This window comes from Lactuca virosa, chromosome 8, assembly GCF_052849685.1.
Source record: "Lactuca virosa cultivar CGN04683 chromosome 8, Lactuca_virosa_CGN04683_v6, whole genome shotgun sequence".
Classification (NCBI taxonomy): Eukaryota; Viridiplantae; Streptophyta; class Magnoliopsida; order Asterales; family Asteraceae; genus Lactuca; species Lactuca virosa.
This window is the reverse complement of record NC_136433.1, coordinates 221,490,123-221,502,836: the sequence shown is the minus strand read 5'-3', so window position 1 is coordinate 221,502,836 and position 12,714 is coordinate 221,490,123. Positions and strand designations below refer to the sequence as shown.

At 33.8% G+C, this 12,714-nt stretch overlaps 1 protein-coding gene and 1 non-coding gene across 2 annotated transcripts; both read right to left on the bottom strand.

Annotated features, from left to right (window-relative positions):
* Positions 1-686: 686 nt before the first annotated feature.
* On the bottom strand, positions 687-758 carry TRNAD-GUC (transfer RNA aspartic acid (anticodon GUC)). The gene has a single exon. It is a non-coding gene; the product is annotated as a tRNA-Asp (tRNA).
* Positions 759-6,331: 5,573 nt separating this feature from the next.
* LOC145133400 (putative germin-like protein 2-1) lies at positions 6,332-7,785 on the bottom strand. Its single transcript, XM_079068345.1, has 2 exons — positions 7,674-7,785; positions 6,332-7,033 (listed from the first exon to the last, which is right to left on the bottom strand). The coding sequence occupies exons 1-2, from the start codon at positions 7,783-7,785 to the stop codon at positions 6,498-6,500; spliced, it is 648 nt and encodes a 215-aa protein (XP_078924471.1). The 3' UTR covers positions 6,332-6,497.
* Between the last annotated feature and the right edge of the window lie 4,929 nt (positions 7,786-12,714).

Here is a 12,714-nt window from a genome sequence, read left to right as displayed (position 1 = left end):
TGAGTTTAAATATGTTTGTGGTGATTAGTTGGCTAATTTCTTAATTAATTAAAAGATCTTCAAATTAGCAAGCAATAAGTGATTTTGGTGTTAGTTTTACTTCACACACTCATAAAAACATTTTCTCCAACATGGTAGTGAAAGCATTTGACTCCTCTTGGATTTTGTGACTTTTTGATTCTTAATGCTAGTTGACTTTCACTAATTACATGCTTAATGGGAATTATGACTTTGACTAAGGAAATTGTTATGAGCTTCTCTAACAATTTCAATAATTAAGAAGAGTCTAGGTAATCTCAAGCTTCTTGGATTACTATAGCCAAATTAAGGATTTAAAACAAGTATTGCACCATTGGATTCTAATTATATGTTCATCAAAAGTCAAAGTGAGGAAACCTTAAGTCAACCATCTTTCCGTTATTGATTTTACATCAAATTCTTATTTTGTTGAATTGTTCATTTAAACCTTAGTTTAAATCTAGTTTTATTACAAGTATTTTAAAAGACCAAACCCCCCATTTTTAATTTATTGTCATTTTACAAGTAGTTTTACAAAGAGATTTTTCATAGAGTTATAAAATTGAACCAATCTCCGTGGATTCGATCCCTTTACCACTATACACTATTTTAGTGTGTAAGATTTAGGGTTATTAATTTTGTTGGCCTCGACAACTACCAAATTTTGGCGCCGTTGCCGGGGATCGAACCCGGGTCACCCGCATGACAGGCGGGAATACTTACCACTATACTACAACGACATAGCAAGACATAGGAAGCTTCAACTCCACTATTGATAAGGCATAAGAAGTATTCCCACGTGATATGCGGAAATACTTACCACTATACTTACCAATATTGATGAGGCAGGAAGACATAGGAAGCTTCAACTCCAGGAGTTAGAAGAATTGAGAAATGACTCCTATGAAAACTCAAGGATTTATAAGGAGAAAACGAAACTCTTCCACGAAAAGTCCATCACCCGGAAGCATTTTGAACCGGGGCATAGGGTCTTACTTTACCATTCACGATTGAAGTTATTCCCGGGCAAGCTGAGCTCAAGATGAATTGGGCCCTTTATTGTGATAAAGACCTTTGACAATGGGGCGGTGGAAATTCAAAGCGAAAAGACGGGACAAAATTTTAAAGTCAATGGGCACAGTTTGAAGCTATTCTATGAAGGTTTCAATGCTAATGCTCTTGAAATCATCCATTTGGATGTCCCGAGGTGTTGAAGCAAGCAAGGAAGTCGTCTCGCCAAAGATGTTAAAGAAGGGCATTTTTGGAAAGCTATGCTTTCATCCTTTTTTCGAATCCAATAAAGTATTTTAAAAGCGTTTTTGGGATTTTGAAAAATAAATTTTTGAAAATTTCACCCTTCGTTCCCCGTTTTATACCAAACTTTTGTCAAATTTTTCGAAACTGGGCCCTCTCGCCTTGACATTAACGCACTCCGGCGGATACAAATCATCCGTAAATCAGTTGGTGTTCATATATGGAACCTTGATGATCAGACATACCTCATTCTTCCTCACGAGTATATAGGGTCTTTCGAACCAATCGACCCCGAATAATGGGTCATTCCATCCGACTACCCTCCTCCTGTGGATTATGAAGATGACCAGTTTCAGCCTCCAAAACATTTTTTTCCAGCCTCAGTATCAGCCACAGCAGCAACAAGGGGGACACGAGATCCACCATATTTCCCCCTGCCTTCTTCGACCAGTTTGCCACAATGTTCTCCACCATTCCGCGCATCGATACTTAGACGTAGGAGAACACCCTAGCCATCCAGGATGTAGCGACCCGTGTCGAGCGAATGGAGCAGTCATTCCCACCTACTTCCCGCTAGGTCCAGGATATGTGGGATTACCACTACTGCCACGGACACTTTCCGCCGCCCGACCCTCCGATTTAGGTCATTTCCGCCCTATCCTTAAGCATTGAGGATAATGCTTGTTCTTAAGCTTGGGATGGGCCATTTCCCTTTCTTTTTAATTTTTCATGCATTTTTTTAGTTAGGTTGCATAACATTTTAGTTTTAAGCTAATTTGCATTCATTTATTTATTTTTTTTTAAATTCCAAAAAGATTTTATTTTCTTCTTTTTCACCTTTTTATTTTTGCATAGCATTTAGCTTAGAGCATTAGCATTCATGCATTTTTGTTGTCTGTTTATTCTCACCCCCTTGGATGCCATGGAACAGGTTCACGGTTATTGTATCATTATTGGTCCAGGATCTTGTTGCTATCTCACCCATCGAACCGGGACCACTAGCTGCAGCTTGGGACTTCATACTTGGGATCAGATGCTGGAAGCTTAAAGGGGTAAGTGATCATCGCCAGGTAGTTTCATGAAGAATTATGCATTTATCATGTTATTTGGATATAAAATACATTATATTATTTTGTTATGATATAAGCCTCCTTTATTATGATTTTGAATTGTATATGTTTTTCCTATTTTACCCGTTCTATATTATTTGGTTGACTCAAAGCACATCTTCTTATTGTAACAACGTTTCATCCTCCATCGTCTACTCTGTAAATGACGATTTCCTTCATAACTTTGATTTTCATGCTATTGCTGACCTCGAACATATAGATGAGGTTATATACTTCAATTGCATTTATGAAATATATATTATATCAAATAGTTTTTGGATTATTTTTACCCTCATATTTCATTTTACTTTTTTATTATATAATGTAAACTTACATCAATATTTTTCAGGAAAACACTTTGATTATTGTCGGTATGATTAAGCATGTGTGTATTGATGTGAAATGGTACTATTTGGCTTGTACTAAATGTCAAAAGAAAGCCATAAAAATCGTTTTAATGAATGAGAATCAAAATCAGGATAAATAAGTTTTTAATTGTTACACTTGAACTTGCATGAACAATATATATATATATATATATATATATATATATATATATATATATATATATATATATATATATATATATATGTTGTTCCAAGGTTATCCATAATTCTTTTATAAATATTGTTATAATCTTCGGTTAAATTTTCAAATTTTATATTACTGAATTTATTTATATCAATGGTTTTAGTTTCAAAATCACCATTAGAGTACAAGACTTTACTGGTTTGGTGTCACTTACTTTATTTGATCGAGACGCAACGATACTTCTTGAAAAAACTGCACAAGAGTTGCTTTAAATTTTCTATGAGGTTATCGATGTTAAGATCATTTACATAAAACTAATTTTTAATTTTTGTAGATCTATTTTTATAACCGTTGATTTTTTTAGGAGGGTAACATGGAAATTTATCCATCTGCTTTGAATGTACTTTTAGATAAAAAGTTGGCGTTTAGAATTCAAATTTCAAATTTCAAATTTGAAGAACAAAGTTGATGTATGAAATCTCAAAGTTTACTGCTGATAATACAATCATTGCTGAATTGGAAAAAAAATTAACATCAAACAGATAACATATGATTTTATTTCTACATTTAGAATTATTTCTACATATAGGATGCTCTTTTGCTTATTGGTTTTTTGTTTTATAGTTCTCATCATTGGACTATAAGATGATTATTGAAATTCTTTCAAGAATATCATTACAAACATTTCATAGTTTACGTTGTACAACTAAATATTGTGAAAAACTAACGTACAACAAGCATGTTCTTGATTTCAACAAGAGGAGAAATAATGTGGTTTTTGGAGTTATTGTTCAACAAAAAAAAACCATGGGGAACTGTGGAGCGTCAGTTTGTTTCGTCACGTGGTGATAAAAGTTTTGACATCAGCTGTATACCAAATTCGTGTATAATTCTAGCATCTTACTTGTATGGACTGATTGTTGGTGAATGTGATAATGGAGCTGAATATCCAGAAAAGTTTTTATTTGTTTGTAAAACAACGACTTTAGATTGCAAATCGTTACTGTTTCCAATCTCTAAATATACTGCGGTAAAGTTTGCTATGGTGGTTATGAGTTGGAAGCCGTTGTATTTGAAGATCATTCGATTATAATACGCAACGTCATCGTAAGACTTTATCTGTATTCTATTTTAGGTATATTATGTTATATTATTTTATTCCTTATATGTTATTTTCTTTGTAGTTATCTGCTTAAGGATCAGGCGGACTGTGATAACTTCCACCTAGAATTGTTTGCCTCTAATACATCGAAATGGAGGGAGCTTTGTAATATCCGATTACCATCTTCTGTTTATCCTGTTTCGGATGAGGTAATTATAAGCGAATGTGTGGTTTACTTCTTATTGTCTAACTATGACATTTTGCGATTCGATGTATATTCGAAAGAATATTTAGTGAAATATGCACCTTCTATTACTAATGATATCAACTCTTATACATCGAGACTTATCAAGTTTGATGAAAAATTGGGATAATTTTCTATAAGTGGAGATCGTTCGTGGACTATTTGGGTTTTCAATCAGAATCGGTGGGTTAATTAGATGTTACTAATTACAATGTCGGTGAAAAAGAATGGTGATGTTATCGAAACAATGTCCTTTATTTTGTTTAAAGGAAATACGATTCAGCATGTCCTTCCGGCACATCATTCGCATGAAGTATTTTCATTTTGTTCAGATTTTGAGATTGTTAATATGTCAAGTAGAAATATGTGATTGTATTTATTTCAAATTGCATTCGAAAACCGTTGTTTTAAATACTCATGCAGATATTTTAATATATTATATTGGTTTATGATTAAATATTTTGTTTTTTTATTTATAGTTTTAATTTTCAACTCATTTTTATTTTGTTTTATGATATTAATTTTTTTAATATATGTAATCAAGAGTTTAATAAATTCATTTTAAGAGTTATGTGGACATTTGTATGTTTTTATATGCGTTTCCTCGTGTTTAACACGGGTCATAATCTAGTTATCTCTATTAAAATAACAAAACAATCAATTTTATATACAATTTATTAATTTAAAAAACTGGAAACCCTAAAAAATTCAGCAGACCGCCGTAGTGCCTTCTCCGGTTTCAATCCAAACGGGGTTGTCAAAGAGTTCACAACACGAAAGCTCACTGGAAAAAAGATTTGACGAAGTCTTCTTGACTTCCTCTCCGTCGGACTACTCCTTGCTCCTCCTCTCCTCCATGTGTAGGTACGACTGTGATTATCTTGTTAGTATTTTATATTTGTCTCTCTTTCAAAGTCTCACACTCTCATTTATTGTTTATATTAGAGAAGTAATAATGTGATCATGTGATAGTCTAAAAAACAACAAAACCATGAGTACCAGCTATATAAAAGTGCCTGCTATTATTTTGACACATCAAAGACATATCAAAAATTGTTTCTTGTTTTTATCGATAAAAACTCATTTACTTTTTATAATCTCCCTATTATAATAAAAGAATAGTTTTATTCTCCTTTTGACATGTGTCACCTTATTAGACCTCTTAATTAATGCATATTTTATTATTTTTTTTGCCATGTGTCACCCTATTATGTTTTCTAATTAATACCTGCCACTTGTCAACCTATTGATTATTCATTTTAAATTTTAAATTTTAAATTTCCCACTTTATCTACATTAAATTAATAGCATTAAAATAAAAATTAAAATAAAATTAATACAACTTATAAAGTGATATAATTTCACATATTTATTTAAATCAATTATTATAATTTTATATAACTAAAAAAACCTCTTAATTAATAATTTATTTAAAATAATTAATTAATAACTTTGAATTTTACTATAAAAGTTTAATTAATTTTATAACCGTGGTTCCCACGGGTTATAAACTAATATTTGATAAAGACAATAGTTAGTTTTTGATACATTGTAGATGGTACGCTGGTAATTTTTTTTAGACAAATAGACACAATTGCTTATTTTAGAAGAAATTTATCCTCCCTAATAAATAAAGAACTTTTTGTCACATATCTTCTTCTCCTTCATTTAGATACATGACATTTTCTAAAATTTTTGAATTTTCTATTTTCCACTTGTCATTTTATTGTATTTTTCATTTTATTAAATTAAAATTTCACATTTAATATGTAAGGTAATATATATGTAAGATATTTATTAGAAAAAGTTTATATATGTAATGTATTCAATACATTAAAACCTCATTAATTTTAATAATTCAAAATTTTTCTCATTTTTCTTATAAATTCAAACTTTTCAAATTGTTAAAATTTCATATTTAATTTTTTTTAAATAAACTCATGTAATATATGGGTCTCACACCTATTATAGTACCATACGAACTACGAAGTAGGAATTTTTTTTTCCTTTTACTTTAAGTTGTATATTTGGCATAATAAACATCTGTTTGTTAAAATTTATTAATTAATTGAATTTGTTTCGTAGTGTGTTGATACGAACAAAAATCCAATTTCATGTATAATTTGTTTAAGTTTTATTTTTGGCCCCTCTATTTATTGGGCCCATGTTAATTCTAACACAAACAATTTTGGATTAATACGATTCTCTTCAACATGGTGCTGAAAGATCTAGATAGAGCCTAGAATTTCCACTGAAATTGATCCATGATGCTCACATCCACCTGAAAAGCATTTGCCAAAAGATCATCGGGATTATCAGGTTTTGCTCCAAACACAGCATTTCCAACTGTATTAACACCCGGGTTTTCGCTACTTAGACCTGCAATCCCAATAGCATTGCCATTTCCGACATTTCTCTGAAAGTGAACAAGACCTTGTGGGAAAACAAAAACATCACCCTTCTCAAGTACTTTGGTGATTAGACGATTTTCAGGGCTGGATGTGATGAACCCAACTTGAACGGTGCCTTCAAGAATAGTCAAGATTTCAGTAGCACGAGGATGCGTGTGAGGGGGATTAATACCCCATGGAGCAAAGTCTACACGTGCCATTGAGATGTCAAGAGTGTTAAGACCTGGTAGTTGGGCAACAGTCACTAGAGTCCCTTCAGCTCCCATGGCATTTGAGGTGTTTCCCATTAAGTGCAGTCCACTAAAGAAGAAATCGTTTGCCTGTACAAGCTTTGGATCTTTGCAAGTGAAACCATTCACTAGAACTGTGAAAGATGTAAATTTATTTTATTATTAAACGGGTTAGATGCAAGAAATAGCAAAATACTTTCATTTATTTTATTATTTTATCATCCTAGCTCGATAAAAACCTACCCAGGCCAATTTTTGCAATATCACTCAAATACAAGGCAAATTTTACTGCTATAATATGAAATTAATGAAAATACAATGTTATAATTTGGTACATTTTGTGAAGTATAATGCCTTTACCAGAAAGCAACTGAAAGTACAACAGGGTAATAAAAATAACGAGTAAGTTACAGAGTTGGTCCCTGTTCGTTACTCAAAATCACAAGTTTGGTCCCCTTTTGAATTCATTCGGATTTAATTACTCCAAGTTCCTTAACCAAAATCGCAAGTTTTGTCCAGTGTTATTTCTTTAAGGCTTGCATTTTATTTCCAGAAGAACTAACTTGACAACGAAAGCAGACATCAAAAAGATTTAAAAAATTTGGACCATATATAGGATGTTACAATGACGTAAATGTATGAAGTTCATTGCTAATTCTTGCATTTTTCCTTTTATTTAAATGTAACTTTAAAATCTTTTCTAGCTTTCCAATCTTTGCTTTCTAAGCTTTGGTTCCCTACAAATTAAAACGTATTGTAATTAATATTACTAACCTGGACCATTAAAGTCTGCAACACAAAAATCTTGAAGAGGGCTACTGTCGGATGCAAAGGCAATTGTACAAGTTATCATGATAACCCCTAGAAGGAGAATTTGAGAAGCCATTTTTTAGTTGGTTGTTATATGAGTCTGGTCTTGATTGCTTTTATAGCATAATTGGGAATAGTTTTGCCGACCCACCATCAAAGCACCAACAAAGTTCAACAAAGTTTGATATCATAAATAATCAAATATAACATTCTTTAGAGGTAAATATATAACTATGTGCATGATTCCTAGTGGGTTTGATCAAGAAACTGCAATTCTTTGTAAAACATCTAGATTGTTTGACTTTTTCTCATTAGATTGTTTTAATGGAGAACCTTTCTCAAGGGCTTATCGGTGAGATGTGAAAAACAAAAGTTGGTCACTAGAAAGGTAACCCATTTGTAAATACTAGTTGCAAAAGGAAAGTTTTACTTTTAAATCCGTTAAATGAAGCATAAGAGCATCCATATAATGGATTGCTACATAGCATTTCATTTTCATGTAAATTTGTTATTTAACTAGAGGTAGCTTCAAACGTTGTAACGCGAAGCTGTTTAAAATATGTATATGTAGAATATATAAAAGGGTACATGTATGATTATGTTTAACTATACGTAAGAGTGCATCTCTGGCTTGTTAAATTAATATGAAATAACAATTTGTAATACATTCTTACAACTTTACATGCTTGAAAACAAATATTTACAAAAAAACAATTTTAAAAATGGAAAAAAAAAATCTGTAAAAAATGTAATTTTATTTAAAAAAAAAGTAACAGTTTTTTTAAATGAATTAGTAAAAAGAAAGTTGAAAAAAAAAACTATTAACAATAAATCTTAAAAAAAACTAAGTCTTGAAAAACATATAAAACAAAACTGAAAAAAAAAAAGTCGGGCAAAGTTAGTAAAAATGATTTGGAACAAATTCATAAAAAAAATATTAAAATTTAAGCCAATATTGTAAAAAGGGAAAAATTAAAAGGGGCGGATTTTAAAAAAATGGAGAGAAGTTGTAGAAAAAGTTTGGATCAAATTTGATTAAACATTAACTGTTGAGGCAAAGTTGTAAAATAATAAAAGTTAGGTATGACAAACTTGCTTCCGTCAATGCAGGCGAGTCATCAGTTCATCCGTTATACCCACCACCAACAACTAAAAGGATGGTATAGTCACTACTATATCTCTCTTATTTTTTGATTATATATATATATATATATATATATATATATATATATATATATATATATATATATATATATATATATATATATATATTATTGTAGAGAGAGATAGAGAGAAGAACCACTAAGGTCCGGGGTGGTGTGCACTAACCACGGTCGTGGCCACCTAGAGCACGACCCATTTCGTGGTATGCATACCAGGCGGTCTTAGGTTTCGGCATTGTGACTCGTGTACCAATAAAAGGGTAGGTGAGATGTGGACCCGCAACTAAAGCAAGTTGCTTATCATCGATTGAGGCGAACATATCTTTGTATAAGACAACTTTACAACTTGTAATTCTTACGATTGTACAACCATTTACATAAATAATCAAGTGCGTCTTTTTTTCCATCCAACATTTTAATGTGTATTCAACTTCTAATACGTTATATGTCATGTCAGCTTAACATATCATTATTCATTGTACGTTAATTTGGTGCTTCACCTCACTCACTCAACCATTATATTGAGTTGTATATTACGAGGATATTGACGATGCATTAATTTTATAAGGTTTAATAATTGTCACATCAATATTTTACTTATAATATAACTTTGTGATTTAATTTCTTCAATTAGTTGAACTCTATAAATTTTAAGGTATTATATTTTCAAAAATATATATTATATTTTTTGAACCATTTTCACGTTCAATAGTTCATCCAGCATTCAAATTCATTTCATACCAACTTGGCATCCCATTACAGTTAGATTTTCCTCGTGATGTCTGGTGGTTGAGGTATGGAATTCATATAGGATATCCATGATTCAAACAATGGCATGCTTAAAATATTATTATTGTTCTACGATTAACATCTCATATTAATTATGAGGTGGGAGGCCGCTTGAATAATAAGGTTTACCGTTTTTCATCATGGTTAGTGTAACACCAAATACTTTTTACATATTTTTAATATTATTTTCTGGAAATTTATTAGAGGTTTATACAACATCATTCAAAAACCAGAGTTTCAAAAACCATATAATTTTTTTTCCTATTAAATTGGCAGGTATACAAAGCATATTTTTTAGAAACGGCAAACTAACTAATCTACTCCTAAATAACCACCTATGTATATAAAGCATATCACAACCATAATTAAAGCAACACGATTATACAGTACAAACATCTAAATCCAGCATGTCTTATTACTGTTATCGCCACTCATGCTAAAGCTTGCTACCTGAACCTGGAATACATAGCAAAATAATATTTATCAGACAATAAGTCTGGTGAGTTATAATTCAAGACAATAATTAAATTACTATAAACCATAGTGACTGAAATATGGTCTTATTAATATCTACGGCTATCCATACTATGACCCCTTCAATGATTTACGGCTATCCATAACTGCCCCTCGGGCCCACAACTTATCTTTGGTTTGCTCCCAGGTTTATTGGCTTTCGCACAAAGCAACATCGCCTATCCCCCATAATATAATGTTGAGATATACATAACAGATAACATACATCCAATAAACAGATAATCATACAACCAGTTAATAGACTCATAGACAGGTCTACATATAGCTATCGCATAACAACATCCTATATGTCAGGACTCCATTCTAACAGATCAATACAACATACCAACATCCTCTAAACCAGGATACATAACCCAGTAGGTCGACATTGGTGCCTTCGACCTACAAGTACAGTGAGGAAAACTCACCTCTCAGTCTGAAAAGATAGCTAAATAGGACACTGCTCCGAATATCAGCTTAACCGGTCACCTCCAAGTGGTGTCAAATGATGATGTGTTTCTGGATGCAAAGTGCTTCACTCCTCTAAGATAGTCTCCTATTCCTTCTTCCTCCTTCAAGACCACCAAAATATACACTCAAGGCTCAAAGATGCTCTAAAAATGGATTAGGGTTTGTAAGGATCGTATATGAGGCTGGAGGCTGATTAATGAAGGGATCCTTGAGAGTTAAGGATGCATAAATAGTGTATAAACCCTAAATATTAGGTTTTTGGTCCAAGCCATGTATGTCCAACATACTCTTGGGTACGCCCAGCGTATGCAAGTAGCTCCCAAAAGTTACAAAATGCCACGTGGGGCCAAATTTCCAAACAATACTTATACATGTAAAATACCTGGAAATCGAGATGTTACAATTCCCCCCCCCCCTACTTGAATCAGACTTCTTCCTCGAAGTCCGCTATTATGAACAACTCAGGGTAATGATCTTGCATCTCTGCCGTGGGTTCCCAAGTCCATTCGAAACCCTTCTGATGTTGCCACTAGACCTTGGCCAAAGATACTACTGTTGCTCAAGGCATTCATCTTCCTATCCAAAATCGCCACTGGTCTCTCAACATAATTCAAACGATCATCAACCTGGATACCATCCAAAGGAACAATTGTTGAATCAGCAGTCACACACTTTCGAAGATGGGAAACATGGAAGGTGTTGTGGGTCTGACTGAACTCCTATGGAATCCAACTGATAAGCTACTTTTCCAACCCTGGCATTCACTCGAAACGGCCCAATAAACCGGGCCCCAACTTGCCCCTCTTCTTGAAGCGTATTACACCCTTCAAGGGTGATGCCTTCAGTAGAACCATATCGTTAACTTGGAACTCCAACTCCAATAGGCGTTTGTCGGCATAATTCTTCTGCCGACTCTGAGTTGTCTTCAACCTCTGTCTGATCTGCTGAATAAGCTCTGTCGTCTGAAGGACTACTTTGGTCTTTCCCATAACCCTATGACCGACCTCACCCCAGTAGACTGGGGTACGACACTTCCTCCCATAGAAAAGCTCGAAAGGCGGTACACCGATATTGTAGTGATAGTTTTTGTTCTATGAAAACTCAAATAAGGGAAGGTAGGAGTCCCAACCCCCACCGAAATCAATCACACAGGCTCACAACATGTCCTCAAGTGTCTGAATGGTCCTCTCCCTCTGACCATCAGTTTGTGGATGGTAAACAGTGCTAAAGTGTAGTCTCGTACCCAGTTCCTTGTGGAATCTCTGCCAAAACCGCAAAGTGAACCAAACATCCTAATCAGATACAATAGAAACCGGAACACCATGTCGAGCGACAATCTTGTGCACATAAACATCGTTCAATTTCTCGGCCAACGAGCTCTCACGGATAGCTAAGAAGTGGGCACTCTTAGTCAAACGATCAACTATCACCGAAATCGCATCAAACCCCTTATCTATTCGATGTAACTTTGTGATAAAGTCCATGGTGATCTGCTCTCATTTCCACAAAGGAACCTCCAAAGGCTGAGGCTTGCCATGCGGCCTTTAGTGCTCAGCCTTGACCATCCGACAGGTCAAGCACCTCTCAACATACCAAGCTATCTCCCTCTTCCTACATGGCCATAGTAGCTAAGTCGAAAATTCTAATACATCTTTGTGGCTCCAAGGTGTATCGAAAATATGGACTTGTGTGCCTCCTCCAGCACAGTCTATCTGATCCCACCAAAATACGGTACCCAAACCCGACCACATCGGGTCAACAATCCACTATTATTGATGGAAAACCTGTCAATCTCACCCCTGATCCTCTCTTGTTTCCAATGCTTCTTCTTGAACCCCTCAGCATGTGCCTCCTTAATCAAATCCATAAGTGGCGAAACAATCGAAATCCTCAGACGTAAACTCCCAACCGAGGAACTAGCCGAATTGCGACTCAAAGCATCAGTGATCACATTCACTTTTCCCAGGTGGTACAGAATCTCGCATTCATAATCCTTGACCATGTTCAGCCACCTACGTTGTCTCGTGTTCAGATTCGGCTGATCCATGAGATATATCAAACACTTATGA

What these genes read in the sequence shown, in the direction of transcription:
- LOC145133400 (XM_079068345.1), bottom strand. Translation starts at nt 7,785, where the DNA reads ATGGCTTCTCAAATTCTCCTTCTAGGGGTTATCATGATAACTTGTACA. An exon ending in TGCAGACTTTAATGGTCCAG is followed by an intron (nt 7,034 to 7,673) that starts GTTAGTAATATT and finishes CATCTTTCACAG; the next exon opens with TTCTAGTGAATGGTTTCACT.